Source organism: Lineus longissimus, chromosome 2 (assembly GCF_910592395.1).
Source record: "Lineus longissimus chromosome 2, tnLinLong1.2, whole genome shotgun sequence".
Taxonomy (NCBI): Eukaryota; Metazoa; Nemertea; class Pilidiophora; order Heteronemertea; family Lineidae; genus Lineus; species Lineus longissimus.
Window position 1 is genome coordinate 1,296,807 of NC_088309.1, and position 16,760 is coordinate 1,313,566.

Here is a 16,760-nt window from a genome sequence, read left to right on the forward strand (position 1 = left end):
ATACCCATGGGAATCCTAGTGCCTCCAATCCCGTGATTGGAATATTCCCCTTGGCGAGACAGGCCGAAAGAAAAAGGTCAAAGTATGATAGTTCCCTCGGCATACGTCAGACGATATTGCTTTATTATGTTTTATTTCACCACCAGCCAGCACTTAATTTCACAATCAGCCCTCTTTATTTTTCCATCAATCAGCCTTTTTTTCATCAGCCAGCCCTTTATTTCAAAATCTGTCCCCTTTATTTTACAATAAGCCCCCTTTATTTAACCATCAGCCAGCTCTTTTTTATACCATCAGCCGACCCTTTATTTTTCCACAATCAGCTGCCCTTCCTCGTACTGAAGAGAATAACTTAAAGAATAGCTGCAACTTCGTGATAAGCCGTAGCTTACCAAGCCTTGACCACTAAATCCCCTCATATATTGCCTTAGAGAAACAAATGCGATGGGACTGTCACACTGAACGAACTCCATGTTTACAAATGATGTAGCGTGTAACGCCGCTGAAAAAGTGAGTGATGTCCATGCTAACTTATCCTTGTACTAAATATACTTCTTGAACATTAACGAATGAGAACCACTGATAATCTGCAACCTGTTTGATGGGTTGACCTTTTTTGTAAGGAAAGTTGACTTCCAACGTCCGTTCTGTTATAAAACCACCCATAGTCAATTGGTCCTCTTAATTGTGTATGAAGAGAAATATAGAATATCAACCTTTTCAAAATGCTATTTAGAGAATGCCCTCGAAGCCGCGACCTTATAATATCGTTCACGGACGTTGATGTGCCCGGCTTATTTATATATATACCTTCAGCGGAATAGTGTGATGGCCCAGTCAACAGGCTTGTTTATTAGATGACGACCCATTACGCTTCTGGCTGATAACATGTTGGTATTAAATGATATCATGATCTCCTGCGTCTATAAACCCGACTTAATCAACATAAGGGAATATGGGGACACGACAGACGCGGTAGGACACTGTGATGCCCAGCTTAAAAAATAAAAAAACTCACCTCATCCTTCCTTTTAAGATAATCATGTTGTTTGGTAGTACATTGTACTAACATCTTCGTATGTTGACAATAAATACTAAAGCGGTGAAAAAACAGCTCCAACTGAGGACGCTCAAATTCAATTGTGTTGAACATTTTAATATCCTAGCAAATGAATAATTTGCAAAAGTTCTGCAGGTAACCTTTTTCGTAAGAAAAAATGCTTCATCCAAAAAGTCTTATTCAATTTTTTCAAAAAGTTTATTCCATTTTCCCCATTTTTTTAATCGTTTAAATTCTATTTCCATATTCACTTCTCGTGGGAGGTCCTAAATGCCTCCTCGTTTAATGGAATATATCAGCAATTAAAACTAATGAGAAAGATATCAATGTTATAGTATTAATCATGTCACTGGGTGGGTGTGACATTTAAGAACGAATGGTAAACAATGTCTACGATATGTTTTTATTAGGTTTGTCGTCAAGGTTTAATGCGTTTGATTAACCAGAAACCAGGTACGCCCTCTACAAGAATCAAATGTCCCATTAGAAACAAACGTTCGTACATGTATGTGACATTCGCAATTGTTTTTCATTCCGTAATTCTGAAACATCTCGGTTACAATGTTTTATTTCTAAAAAGAGTTATGTACTAGCCTCGTTTCCGCCATAGAGGTTTTGGTGAGACAAACATACTCTCATAGTAGGCTCAACATGTGTCCATGGCAGATTCTTGGTTGACCATGCCGAAAAGTCGTCATGTAACTTAGCACAGGACCTGATTATAACTCCTTCTTCTGCAGTAGAAAACCTGCCACTGGCGGGATCTCTCTCAAAACGGCATGTGAGAAAACTGTGACCTAACATGTCCAAGGAAAACATTCATCAAATAATAAGTCAAACGCGGGGATGTATCAAAGACTATTTAGCGTCCTCAAGCTTCTAAGCTGATAACACAAGAAAGTTATAATTGGAGTGTAACCGTTACAGAAATGTCCATTGACGAGACAGATGCGAACCTTTTCCGGCTTTGTCGTTTTTAGCATGTTGACCGTTTCACCTGTTGCGAGTATGTAATCATCAATGGCTTCTAATGTTTAGAACACGTCGTCGACATGGATATCCAGTGGTATTCCTGCTTGCAAGCAGGTGGGCGGATTAATTACACGTCCATCAATCAAGCGTCCACAGCAGCTTTGGCTTTCTCCTGTTTTTAGTATGTTTGTTCATGTCCTTTGGTGCATTCCTAAAGTACCCGGATCCAAAGACTTGTTTAGATGACAGAAAAACATACATCAGGCTGCCCTAAAGTACGGATTGCCTGAGGACAGCCCAATTCTAAAACAAAATCGTCGCGGTTCTGTTGATTTTAACGTCTATGACAAAGGAAATAGCTTGGCTCACCGGTTTGGCAATATACCAACGCAGCGAACTAGCATTTATTTCTAAATCTCAAAAAGACCGATATAATGATACATTGTAGATGATATGAATAACATCTGGCAGTTACATAACAATACCCCTCATGTATGCAATGGGCGAAAAAAAATTTCTATCCGGAGAAATTCTTTGTCGCTGGTTTAGTTTCCTAGTCAACGGCAGTGTACGTATAGTTTTTCTCACCTAACTGAGGATACGCCACCGAGGCATTTTCATGATGAGATGAACAACTCGCGCTGGAACCCTTACCGGGCTTTGATATATAGTTGGTTGTAGCACGCCATTTCTATACACCAATAACGTCTCCACTGATTGTTTCTTACATATATCGATCAAGGCATATATTAAGATCTGATAGAATGAGAAGTACATGGGTCGCATTGATAGCGGACAACATCCAGTCGGTTTCAGAAGTAAATGTTCACATCGTTTTTGGCCACTGTGCGAAAGTTATTGGCCGGATTCTGGAAGGTTTGGTCCCAAAGTGATACTCAAGAAGAAATTCCGAAAAGTAAGAGTGTTGCTCTTGAAAAAAATCGATATCAATGTAACTTGAAGCATCCATCAATCGTCAAGAAATAGCCGGTCAAGAGCCCAAATTTCAACAAAGTCTTGATAAAACTGTAAAAAAATAGGTGTGTTAAATGCAATGGTAAATTTTTCGGCATTAGATTTAATCATAGAAATCGAGGCTCTGAAGCAATCGGTCCAGTTTCATACATTTACTTCAGACAGCGACTATACGTTAGAAAAGTCAAGGTCAACCTTGATGCTGACAGAGATCATTGTTATTAGTGCAGTATTAAGTCTCCTCATATACGATTAATTAGAAAATAAAAGCATTATGCGTGCCTAGATATTGACTCTTGCCGCTGTCTCATGTGCACATGCCCTACCGGAGCACATCAGGGGGGCGGACGCGCTGCTTGCTTTTAAACGACTCCTAAAATCCTGGCTTTTCGAGGAAGCATTTCTTGGTGGGGAGGTAGCGCCTTGAGCAGGTTTACCTGGAGTTTGGCGCTCTATAAGACATTGTTGATTGATTGATTGATTGATCGCAGCAGGTGACACCATGCATTATCATTATAGGCCTGGGCTATTGCCTGTCATGAATCTGAGAGCCTGGTAAACTTCATTCAGGAGAAAGCTATGTCACCATCACAATCAAAGTGTCAAGTTAATATTTCGATTTGTTGAAAGTTCACTTCGTTTCATCATACCTCCCTCGTGGCTAATTGCACGGGAAAACCACAGCCAATCCTCTTAAGTGTTCACTAATGGACAATGCGTGGCTTGCGGCTTTGAATAATGTCAATGGTCACGTAATTGCACTCAGGAAGCTGAGTTAACCATCGCCCCTCACCAATAGATCAAATTTCTCTACGATAGTAAACATTTCACGCTTCCCGAGAGCACTTGAGGTTGGACTATACGTCACCCCGATAACCCGACGCTAACGTCAATGTCAGTGTCGTCGTAATAAAGTGGTTTAGATTTTGGTCCGAAAACGAAAACAAACTTGCACTGTGATGGCGGTATTTAATGCTGTCAGTGACCTTGCTCATACTTTCAAACAAGTGTTGCGATCAGTTAGAGGAGAATGGTTGACGTCAAAGATAATCTTGACCAAGACAGAACTGACCAAATCATCGCATCAGCCTGCGTTAATATGTAACCCGTATTCAAATCCAACCATCCCGTTTATTTATTTCCCATTCCCTCCTAATACCACACACATATCACGTCGTTATGCCAACGAAATCTTTCGTCGACTAATACGGTGGCTATTCGTCAGGTCCCGTAAGACCCATAGAGACGGGTCAATTGCGGTTCTGTTCGCAAACAACGTGGGCGACGACTGATCATGATAGACCATTGCCACGAATGTAATGCCTTTCGGGGAACCATATCTACATGTAAGTGTAGTCAGCCTCTGATCTTAAAAACTCGCTACAGAATAGCCAAAGTCACGTAAGAAACCTTGAATCGCCGTTCGAGACTATAGACGAAAATGCCGAGATGACAGTCATTTCAATCGATCACTAGTCATTGAATGATACAGATTCCGCTAGTAATGTTTGCACTCTTAGTCAGCACAGCAAGGGTTTCTCCGCCGCAAGCTCTACCATTTACTGATATATCGCATTTAGTCGAACCCTGAGACCAATCAGAAAGGCAAATTGCGAGTCGTCCATAATTTGTTGTGGAAGTGCGACAGCGCCAGAACCTGTATCTCAGAATTGCTAATCAGATTCGATGTCACGGCTTGATTGAGGTGGTCGAGGAAGAGTTGCCGGTCAAGTGGAGGGGGGGGGGGGAGTATCAGCAACATCATCATGTTCAAGGAACCACCCCTCCTCCTTCTTCTAAACATGACACACGGAAAAGTGTATTACCCAGTGTCTTACAAGCAGCGACTGTTGTTTCATTCATTCACAGGGCACGAACACACCATGACATCTGTATGCGCTGTTCGACTACTCTGAACCCAAGCATACATCTAATTCCACCTTCTTATCATACCAAAGGAAGAACCATTCTCATATGTTGAACTTAAAGGAATCATGCTTTCACTCCTTCACACTATGTTTGTTTTCCTGTTGCCTTTAGAAGCGTCATTTTCGTTCCATGTTTTACTGTCCGTGGACGAGATTGATCTCTGCAGTGCAAACAATAAGCGAAAATGTTGTGTGGATTTGCGAATCCTTCACGCGATGGACTACTGTACACTGTACATTTAGAGCTTTTCTTATTTGAAATCCGACCTAAGAATCTCACAAGAAGTCTGTTAACATTGTCATTGTAAACCGAAGTCATTGGACTTTATTGTGCAAATTTGATAAACAGCCTTCCCCGACAATAATACCTTGTAACTAGTCATCGCATGTATAAAGAACAACCTGTTGTTCGATCAATATGGATTGCTGTCTCCATACTCTCCCGCCCCCGCAGCAACCACAGAGATTCGCCACTCCTCGAAAGCTCCATCATGCACTAGACAATGCTCCATCTCATCCTCCTGGGCAATGCGATCGATAGCCAAGGATTACACATATGCGAATAACTCCATATAAAACGTAAACCACTTGTTTGACTTTGTAAGCGGCTCGATTAAGATTTCTTGAGGTGAATACACCATACATGATTTCTCTTTGGCTCAGATGATAAGAAATTCTTCCTAAAAGGTCTCACATTAGGATATCTTCTTTGCCGTCTTCTTTATGTCTTACTTGTCGTCTTCTTTATGTTCAGTAGGAGAATGAGAACAGACCAGACATGCACTTTAGTACAAAGGTGCTTTTAAAGCAGAGTTTTTTAAGTTATGGTATACGGTAATGGCAGTAGCGAAAGCATCTTAATTATCCAAAAAGGTTTTTGTTAAACAAACTAAATTGATTCAGAAGAAAAATGAAGAAATATTCAACCATTATCTAATTTATATATCAACGACGGACACCATCTATAACGTTTCAGGTCACATGAGTAGCTCTTCCGCTTTCTCCCTCAATCACCATTTTGCCGGCGGAATGTTGAAGCTAATTGAGTCTTGAATCTGTCTTGGTTAAACATACGCATACAGTTAGCTTAATCATCCGACGGAACATGAATTGCATATCTGAAGCTACCAGTTTATCATAGACGCGGGTCGAGTCGTTTATCAGCGCCAGACCGAGGGGATGAAAATGATGTAGTGTATAGAAACAGTAGAAAGATTACTTATAAACTACAATGTTTGTCTTACCAACTACCACCGTTTATGTCTATATTCTTAAAGAAGTAGGTTATCCTCAAATAAATAATGGCTTCTTGATTTGTGTCAATTTTAACGGCAGTATTGTGAAAGTAGATATCATATGACACTACAGCAAAATATGCTCAATTGAATGATGCGGTTTTTCTCGGACCCAGTTCTGGAGTTAAAAATACACTGTCCAACCCTAAGTGATCCGATAATCATCTTCCTTTTTGGATATTACTGTCATCTGAATGAAACTTCGCCGATGTAGTAATCTGATTGCAAACTCTCTTTTAGTAAACTATAATAAGCATGATTTTCAAAATGTCTCATTGAGCAGCCGATACACTGTTGCAATTGACATATCAAAAAGCGCAAGATAGTAATTAACTGCTCAATACTTCATCCCCAAATGAATTTGTAACATAATCAATCTACATTTAAGTGAAGAGGACGATGGCAACTATTTGTCCGGATAAAAGAAGCCAGACCTTGAGATTTGATAGAATTGCGCTCACTTGATGTAATGAATTTAGTGCGGTTGCTTGGTAACGCTAAACCCTCATGATAAAGCAAGTGACACCCATCATTTGTTGGGAGAAATTTTGATTTCACTTAAAGCACTCGGCTTTATCACTCGAATGATATCAATTGCCTTGCGTGGTGTATACAAGCGTGCCATTAAAAGTCAATTTAACGATATGTTTAAATAGCTGAAGATATGTATCAACATTGCGAATGAAATCATAGTATAGAGAATGTTCATAACAGCCAAACGATTATTTTAATCGAACAGACACATTGGTAACATTAATAACATGATTTTTCAACTCGCAATTGCATAGTTCTCCTCGTCAATTACTATTAGACTTTTTTCGGATCCTTTTTACGGTTGTAACGAAACCAAAAGACGTCAAGAAGGATTTGAGGAACCCTATTGCGCTATGTTTCTCAAATACATTTACAAGTAAGCTTACACGTATTTGTCATCATTCCTCTGTTTTCCCAAGCTTTATATGTTTCCGGGTCCTGTGTTCCCATGATTTATGTTTATATCTGCCATCAGAAAAAAGAAGGATGATGTTGGGCGTTGGTTCAGACAGAGAGTGTAAAATGTACCAAGTGTAGCTTTGAATACGGATCAGGGTTAGGGCCGGTGTAATACCTTTGATTGTCACCCATATTTCAGTGTTTCCATACAATGGACAGTTAGAGAGACCATGACTTCTCAATAGGGGTAACACAAAAAAATGTGTCGGTTAATATTTCAGCACTCCCGAACGATGAGGGAAAACCCTGAGAAATTGAAACACAAAAAAACCCGTTACACCGATCAGAAGCAGTGAGTTACGGCTGGATAGTAGTTTTCCATAAACCACTTTCCCCGAAAGGGCAATGCACTAAACGATCGCTGAATAGAGTTTTTGCTTGAGGCACATAGAACACAGGAAACACATATTCTCCCTTGAGGTAAGATCTGTGGAAAACAATATCATGGGATTAGCCAACGCGATCTTATCCTGATGGAAAGTGACAGCCAGAAGCAGTGCTCTTCCTGACAAATTTTATGATGATTCAGAGAGTGTTGTTATGAAACGATTTTGATGACAAAGATGACTTACATTTTTTCAATCTTGTCCATCCTTCTGGTATCTAATATTGGTATCGTGGTCAAGGGTTTCGCGGTCGTGTTCCGGCATTGAATTATGTTGTCCGTACATTCACATCTGCCATCTGTGCATGCATCCCCAAAAGCCACGTGGGGTAATAACAAAAGGTACACCTGAACATAGGCAACTTTCCAAAAGAGATTCCATTCCATTCTGAAAAATCCACCGAAATAACGCAGCGGCACGTTTTATTGATATTTCCTTTTATCGCAATCTCAGATTTTGTCCCAGTACATATCACGCGCTTTTCTTGCAGAAACCGTCAGCTAATATCCACGATTCACCGTCATTAGATTGATCAATTGTCTCAACTATCGGCTGGTTCTGATTGCTCTGATCCTTAACGGAATTCCGGTTGAAATGTTTTTTGTTATATGTCCTTGTTCGAGATCGCATTTCATATACGAGACTAATGTTATGACGCTGTCACATTCAGAACCTGTGAGAATGACGATTTCCTGTGGCGTCATTGAGACAGTGTCACCTGGTGTTCTCAAGCAGAACCTGTTGTGCAACTCAGTCGGATAAATCTGGGGGAAGCAGCAGAAGACACAGGTTATAATCAATAATCGGTAAAGAGTACAGGGTGTCCCTTTCAACACTCGCGCTCTCTCTTTTGATTCAGAAATAAGTGGAATGCATCATCAGTGCCGTCAGAGCACAAACTTTTCCATTGTAAATGTAAATGGTTGATTCCATGCGGCTTTGGGAGGGCGACAGACATGACGCATGTTTCCTTGGAGAAACAACAAAGATACTGTCCCTGGTAGAAGGGTCGCCTGGTTGTTAGCGAAAGATTGTTATGTGGTGGTCGTCTCAGAGCCACTTAGCCATTACATTTCAAACGGATGGTCAGCACTGAACCGGTGTAGAAGTTTAAAATGTCCTGGGATAGAATGTCCGGGAAACAATGAATTCTATTATGCGCTTTAATCTCTGAGCTATTGGCGGTCATGGCCTCTATAGAACCAGATAGTGCAATACAATAGGGCCGGACACTTTTTCCAGGGGGACATTTTCTTCTTTTACACCGGCTCTATGATAACACATTTTAATTCTTGGGCAGACGAGATGACCCACTCGAAAAAAAACCCTTGAAGGACTGAAGAAACTCGATGTGTCCTTTAATATCTATATTTATAACTTTTTACAAAAGGAATTTGTTTCTATAGCAATACAAAGAACATTCAATTGTACATTACTCCATTATACATGTCGTTTAATGCTACGAAAGCAAATATTTTCAGCGAAGTAAAGATATCTATTTCGGAACTCAAAACTTATTTTGTAACGCTACTTTGTTACCATTCCATGTTCCATAGTCGTATGTTAGTGGTAATCTAGACTCGGGAAAACCCCATGCAAGCACTGCGACTGATCGAGCAGGGTCAGAAATATTTTTGCATCATATTTGGATAATTCAGGATAGCGTTGAGCACATTTCAAACAAAAGTTAATGTTCAGGTCTGGAAAGAAACGTGGACAATACAGCACAGCAAGCAGACGTACTAGCGTGTGCTTTATATCAGTAGGCCTACTGCTTAAATGTGTACCCAATGCGTATTAACAAACAGTAGTGAAATCTCGAAGAAAAAAACTTTGAACAATAAACCCTGCCCTCTGGAAACAGACCGATCACTCGCATTGTTGGCATGTGTCAGAAAATGAGTTCTGTAACAAATTTTGGTTCCCATTATTCAGACAAGCCATAAGTGTTTGATTAGCTGCTTCTTTCATATTGTTTTTAACACCCTGTATAATCCAGTCGTAAAAGACGCCGAAATGATTTTCTAACAGCTTCGTCAACTCCTAACGTGCCTATAGAATATTGATTCATAGCCTATTATATCGACTAATGCGAAATTTTAACAAGATATGGATTTAGATAATGCCCTTAGAGTTTTGTAACCGACGTTTTCTTCTTCTTTTTGTCGTGGTAGTATATGAAGTTTATAGTATATGCGAGGGAGAATGAGCTCAGAAACGTCATATCAGGATTGTCTCAAAAAGCTACCTGTTTTAATGGATATTTACCTTTGCTGTAGGTCCATTGATTGAATGTTTAAACTCCAATCTACATGTAACCTTATTGCGACCCATGCATTCTATGTAGAAATTAAAGCATCGAGATTACATCTCTCGACAGCACATAGCTTTGAATATAACTCACGAACAACATTTATTAAGTCATCAAGATCGCTTGACTTGAATACAGTTCATTGTGGCATACACGTATGTTCAGGGAAATATACTTGTCTCAATGTTATCATTTCGCACAAATTTCTGGAAATCATATTTTTGCCTTCAAGGAACAAGATGGTCGAGACATAATTATGTTGTTTATGCTATAATAGTTCCAAACAGACCGCGACTTCTCCAATGCGGATCCTTGAGAAGTTGTACTGCAACATACAGTACGCTAGAACCGTTCATCACATCACATGAAATATACTACACCTTTCTACGGGTACCTAAAGAAGAAACATCAAAAAGGTATGAGACGCCCTCCCACAGGAAGCGTTTTCCTCCTAACGAAAATGAGCATCCTCAAAGTTGAGGATGGGACTTTGATTGCTTTTGCTGCTAGTCCCAGTGCCCGTGCCATTGTCAGATTCCGTTCAAAAGAGTTCTTTTCTGTCCTGAACCACAACAATAGGCCACGACGAATGGAGACAGAATCATGCTCAACTCCAAACACAGCTTCAGCTTATCATGTCAAAGTTTGTACAGCGTGCACTCCGTACTCAACACAGAAATAATGCCGAAATAAATAAATAGTATTCTTAATGAATTCGAACTTACATGCACAATGAAATGAGTTTATTGCTATAAATGCTTACTCAAAATAGCATGAAATTTATCATGACGAACAACTGTGTGTTTCCGTCCTCAAATGAAACTAACAACCCTTTTCTCCTAGAACCTCGGTGGATTTGCTTTACGCCCAACACCATTCTGCTTATGTGTGTCCCGCACATATCAAAATATTCCCAGAGTACCCGAGCTGATTTTCGTAAATCTATGATAGCTCTCACAACATGTGGTAAAGTCCGTTATTACCGTTGCACAGTCTACCAATATTTCATATATCTGACAAAAAGTCACAGTTGCTGCTCAACTGGTATCGTAGTGTCCTGTAGTTATCGTTGTTTGTGATGTGATTGGTGGTGTCGTTCATGTTTCGTACAAGCCCCGCAGCAAAGCTGTTTGTAGTAGGCATATTTGCAGAGCCTCGCCTGGACAACCATTCGGCAGTTCCGTATTTGATCTTTGCACCGGGGATCTGAAATTATCAAAGAAATTGGGTTACTATAGAAAAGAATAGCTCCATTTGTCAGCAAAAATACGGCCATCGTGCTCCGATCCTTACTGTATCAAACTCCTCTTACGGGCTCTCTGTTAGAAACGGATAATTGTGCAAACTGTACTCCCAGGTCTGATATCCCGATAGGAGTCTTGAATGGTTTAGTGTCGTACACATGTACAGATGTACATCATTTGACAATCTGAACGTGTTTCTCGTAATACCTGGTTAAGATCTGGTTTGGAGGCACTCAAGTTGTGTATCATAAGTGTAACGAAACATTTGTTATCAGTGACAATATTTGTAAAGGCTGTAGTAAGTAGAGCTGAAAACGTGTTAAGATGTCAATATATTAAAACCCTCATCTGGCCGAAATTACAGTCTGTTATTTGTCTGATTTATTTTGATATAACATTGACAATACAATTTCATCACTTTTTAATAGTGCTGTCGGAAACTGCATTGTATATTCAAAACCAAATTACCTGATTAGCTTTAAACTATCATGTACTAAAAACGATCCTTAATCATTAAAGTGCACTTTAGATACAAAGATGATTAATTGCAGAACTTATAAATAATGATGGTGGGAGTGGGATTAAAGTAACGAAGACACGGGCGAAGCAAAGTTTGGATAGGAGTCGGGCAATCTTGAAATAACATACGTTTAGTATAGAATAAATGTAAAGGGCATGTACTGCAACAGCAATAACTGAATGGTGCATGATAGACTGGATTATGGTTTAGAAATGCTTTTCCACGCGACTTCAGTTAGTCATAGCAAGCGTTGAGAGAGAGGATGCCATTGCGAACAACTCGGCTCTTGATCAATTAACATCCTTGCCACGTTTTCATTAGAGGTTCCGTTTAAGAACGACGATATTCTATGTGGTTTCATGAGCGTATTCCTTTATAAAGAATCAGCTGTTGTATGATCCTGCTAAAATTAAGTGAGGGAGTGGTGCGATCGTTCAAGACTATAAATGGGTCCAGATCATGAGATGCGGGTGGGGCTGCGTCTATTCATGGGGTAACAGTTTAACAAACGTAATGAACATGTTTTTCTTTCCTCTTGTTTGCATCGTGCAAGCATGAACAATTTAACACGCATGCGGTGATGCGAGGCGAGAAACACATCAATTCAAGAAACCTGGTATAAATGTAGTTTGAACACGTGCATTAATTCCTAAAACAATGTGATCAGGTACCTACTTGCTACCAACTAGGTATAGCGATAGGCCCTCGGTGCCACTCTTTGTTCGGGTAATGATAAACTCGGACATGGAAGCGCTTGCCCGACTCAACACCAGAGTCGTCTTTCACTTTGATGAGAGTTTTAAAGAAGTAAGCTTAACGTTTCTCGAAATGTGAATAAAAATTAATCGTAGTTTTGATGAATGTTGAGTGTACTATTCCTTTGGAGAAGGTGATTAAGAAGAATTGAATGATATACGGTTTATTTCTCCACAAACGCAAATTCGTCTGATGAATCGTTATGGCGGCGTTATTAAAACACACATGTATATCAAAGGACACCATCCATTAGAGGTGTGGACCAGTGGGGCAAAAATCAGAAAAGATTTTTCAGAAAAACAAAAAGGAAGCTTAGGTTGTATCTGTATTGTTCACTTTATACTTTTATTCATCTTGATCTGTCTGCAGGAAGCACTTAACGATTTTGCCTCTGCAATCAAAAGCTTCATATGGCGTACAACTTCGTATCGCTAAAGGTTTGTGTGAACATATTGTGCAGTGTCCTTTATGAATATATTTCAGCACAGCATTCTGACAGCGAAGCCAAACAGCACAGATGAGATTTTGAAAAGCTTACCATCCGACTATAATCATTCTAAAGACTAAATAGATAATCACAATTTTCAGTCACAAACACTTTGCAAAGTATTCAGGTCCAGTATGATCATGCTTGTGAACATCAGGTCGGATACTTACATGCACCTGTTCGAGACCCAAGCGTGGTTTCAAAGAAAAAAATTCACTGAATTATGCTGAACATTTTGTGCATTCCTTGTCGCAACGCATGGCGATTCTCCCAGCCGTTCAGACTATTTGACTCTGAAGGCGTATCTCAACAGCCGTTCAACACCGAGCATCATCATGAAATCTCGTGGTTATTTCACTTCGGTTCCCCACAATATCGACGAGTGCAAGATACACGACTCTAGATGCTTATGTGGAAATTGGCCGTCTATTATCCTTGACAAAGAGGCTTCAACCTCACTCTCATGTTTTTAAACCAGATTATGGAGAAAAATACCTACCCAATGGTGCCTCTGTTGGACAAGCGCCGTGATTGCAATCCCGTTTAATCGAAGGTTTCTCGGAATTATCGCAACTTGTGCTAGGTTTTCTGTCTATTGTCAGACATCTCACCTCACGGCTCACATAACCAACGCCACACGTTCGAGAACACTGCAAATAAAGGATTAGCCATTGGTAAGCACTTGTGGGCGGTTCGAGTATATATCCCAACAGCAAGATGTCACCATGTCAATGGCTTATGAAAAATGTTTGTGTTGATTAGTTTTCTTTAGAACATAAAAATCTATTGCCCAGTCGTGAAATATTTCTATGAACCATTCAAGGAACTGTGACTTCTATGCCATCCCGGTATAAGCTTTATAAGTTTTATTTGTTTGAGACCTCATAGTATCGACTCGAAAGTTTTTCCCCTACCTCAGACCATGCTGACATGTACCACTCTGAACTGCATTCTTTCCTCTCGCATGATCTGTCGGTTTCAGGTTTGTCAGCAGCGGGGCATTCATCCTCGCGGGCGATTTGGACCGACTGGCCATATTTCCTCATGCACATCACGTCACGTTTCTGTGTGCTGTCCTCTCCACACGTGTTTGAACACTATAAGCAAGAAACATTGACGTTATCAAGGAGAATATGGTACATCGGTAGGGAGCCGCTGTCAGGACTGGTGTAGCGGTCAAGAGGTCCCGGGTTCGATCCCCACTGTCGGCGTGAGACTGTAGGCAGGTCTCTCTGTCTTACTTGCCTCTCTGCACCCAGGTGTATAAATGGGTATCGGTCAGAAATGCACAGATTGTAGCGCTGGTTGAGCAGCTCATCTGTGGTCTACTGAAAAGTTTCAGGACAGACTGGGGTTAAAGTGTAAAGTCGGATGATAACCTATATCGTAGTTGATATCAGACTATAAACCCTAAACTTTAACTTTAACATCGATATCCACGTCAGCGCTAATTACGCCTAATTACGCCTAATTACGCCTATGAGGAGTTGCTTTATGCAAATACGTCCAATATTGGAGCCCAAGTCCAAACATAGAGAGGACGAAGAAGAAATGTCAACATATAACACTTAGGAAAATATTGCAAAACGTTCATTGGGGAAAATTCGGCCAATACATTTTTTTCTTCTTAAAATGTGTTTTCCAGGTTTTGTTCTTGACAGTCTGTAAACGATGTTGGATATGTCCCACCGGTATCCTCAACCAAAGTGAAACATACAACTCCTTGAAACCTCCAATACTGCCTATGTTTTCAGAGGAGTACAGCAGACAGATGATCGAAAGGGCGTGGGTTCGTGGCTGTGCGGCTCTGTACTCTCTCTGGCTTGACATAATGGCTAAGTTGAGCGCAATATGTGTGTTTCTTGGTGTCAAATATAAGGGTTCCTGCATAAACTGAGAAATAAAAGTAAAGTGCTTTGAGACGTACTGTATAAAAGCGCTATATAATTAGTTGCATTCCATTTCAGTTACTTTTCACAGGATTTGAAAAAAACAAAAACTAGAAACAAGAGAAAAAGCTGCAAAGTGCGACATAATGGTACCTACTTTACTCCATGGACCCGTGAACCACTGGCCCCCACACTGGCTGTTTCCAAAGCAAGCTCTCGTGTCCTGGGGCTTGTGACTTGCATCACAGTTTCCTGTCCCAGCTGCGCAGTAGACCTTTCTGTTCAGGGTGCCTGAGCCACAATCTGCAGAGCACTGAAGTAAAAACGAGTTTTATCAACTCAGCCTGCGGTTCACATTAGGAGATGCATATTCTTTACAATTCCTTCTCACAATACAAATATTACATATTCATGGGTCGTGACGAGAAAAAAACTTGAAGTCGTGCTATTGCTAGAGTTCTTATAACTACCTCCTATCTCTCATCTGAGTTTCGGTAATGTCCGCACTGAACTTAGCGTAATGTTGGGTCGAATTCATCTCCATGCTGCAGACCAAAGCCCACATATGGAATGGTTGCCAATACCACAGATTTTCCTCGGATGGATCGAGAGTTCGGCTTTGCCCGATGGTCCGCAACAGGGAAATCGTGACACCTAAGTGCATTTATCGACACTCGTTAGCGTTCGATTAGCATTCATGTATCACACTGAATGCCTTTCTAGGCAAAGCAGCGTGATGCGGGGTGTGTGAAATGGCAATGTGGCCCTTGTCGTGCAAGCTAGTAAGATCAGCTTTACCTGATTTGACCACATGGTGAAGAACCATCCTTCAGCGCATGAGCCCTTATCGCATTTCTCCTCTGTGGCAGCTTTCTGGCCTTCGCAGTTATGTTCGCTCATCTGAAGGTTCTGTCTGTTGACGCAGACCACGTCCCTGCGTCGCTTTCCTTTGCCGCATCTTACTGAACACTAAAAGTAGAAGGCGCATCATTATCTCTAGTGTAGGCAAACACAATGTATAGTTCAATATGACTCTTGCACTGACAAATCAAAGAATGGCTTCATTGTACTTCATTAATTCATAGTTTACCACAAGTATTACCAGAACAGTGTTACCGCAAATAAATTTGTGGCCTCATCCTGTCTTCAACAACACGTTCAAAGGTTGTAAGAGTCCAAATAGCTCTTATATATGTCAGTCCCAGAGACTATACGTTTTAAAATGTTTTCCATCTCTAGAAGACGATTGTACGTTTCCGCGATGATTAAGACTTGCTCTCTAAGGTTACCAGTCACGTTGCAAGGCAGAGTACGCCATGCTCCCACCTAAACGTGTAATGAAGATGAAAGGGCACTCGGCCAAAACAGATCCGCACCAAAATTAGCTCCACGCTTACGACTCCTATTCGGACAGTCGATCATACGTGTTGACTTCAACTCCATACGCCAAGGGCACTAGTACTTACCTGTCCCCAGTCCCCAACCTTCCACTCAAAACAAGGGTCGTTCTCGCACGTCTTCTGAGATATCGGCCTCTTCTCAATAGGACATCTACTGCCAGAAACAGCAACGGATGAGACGGCGGAGTACCTCTGGCGGCAGCTCACTTTCCTGACCTTCTCTCCTTTTCCACACGTCACACTGCAGCTGCTCCAGTCTTCCACCTCCCAGCTAGAAAATCAAGCACAGTCTCATATAATCTTCTTTATTTATCCAGCAGGGGCCAGTCTTCATTTTAACATTGGTGCGTCAAATTATACCAGTTCTGGGTCACGTTGGACTCGCCAGAACTCGTTGTCTAGGGCATGGCTAAGTCGTGGGCATGGGTTCGGCTCCTGGTTGATTAACGTCTTAATTTGATTGAGAGACGTTGGGGTTTCAGATTTCCTTCTACATTACGTTTTTAATCAAACAGTATTGTTTATTGAGCTAATAATGTCGTAG

General features: G+C 40.8%; 1 protein-coding gene and 1 long non-coding RNA gene across 4 annotated transcripts in view; both read right to left on the minus strand.

The window, feature by feature from the left end:
* The window catches only part of LOC135499580 (uncharacterized), a 39,574-nt gene extending 31,301 nt beyond the window's left edge, over positions 1–8,273 (minus strand). Inside the window, exon 1 of the long non-coding RNA XR_010449308.1 lies at positions 7,796–8,273. This is a non-coding gene — a long non-coding RNA (uncharacterized LOC135499580). The remainder of the gene's footprint in view (positions 1–7,795) is intronic.
* Positions 8,274–8,963: 690 nt separating this feature from the next.
* The window catches only part of LOC135500560 (thrombospondin type-1 domain-containing protein 4-like), a 44,353-nt gene continuing 36,556 nt past the window's right edge, over positions 8,964–16,760 (minus strand). For 2 of the 3 annotated variants that reach the window (XM_064792096.1, XM_064792111.1), the window contains 6 exons: positions 16,283–16,487; positions 15,615–15,785; positions 14,974–15,129; positions 13,842–14,024; positions 13,427–13,577; positions 8,964–11,126 (listed from right to left, as the gene is read on the minus strand). In XM_064792096.1, coding sequence (XP_064648166.1) covers positions 10,984–11,126; positions 13,427–13,577; positions 13,842–14,024; positions 14,974–15,129; positions 15,615–15,785; positions 16,283–16,487 — 1,009 coding nt within the window. In that variant the 3' untranslated portion in view covers positions 8,964–10,983. Of the gene's footprint in view, positions 11,127–12,978; positions 13,004–13,426; positions 13,578–13,841; positions 14,025–14,973; positions 15,130–15,614; positions 15,786–16,282; positions 16,488–16,760 lie in introns of all 3 variants that reach the window. The other variant, XM_064792104.1, reaches the window with a different exon arrangement.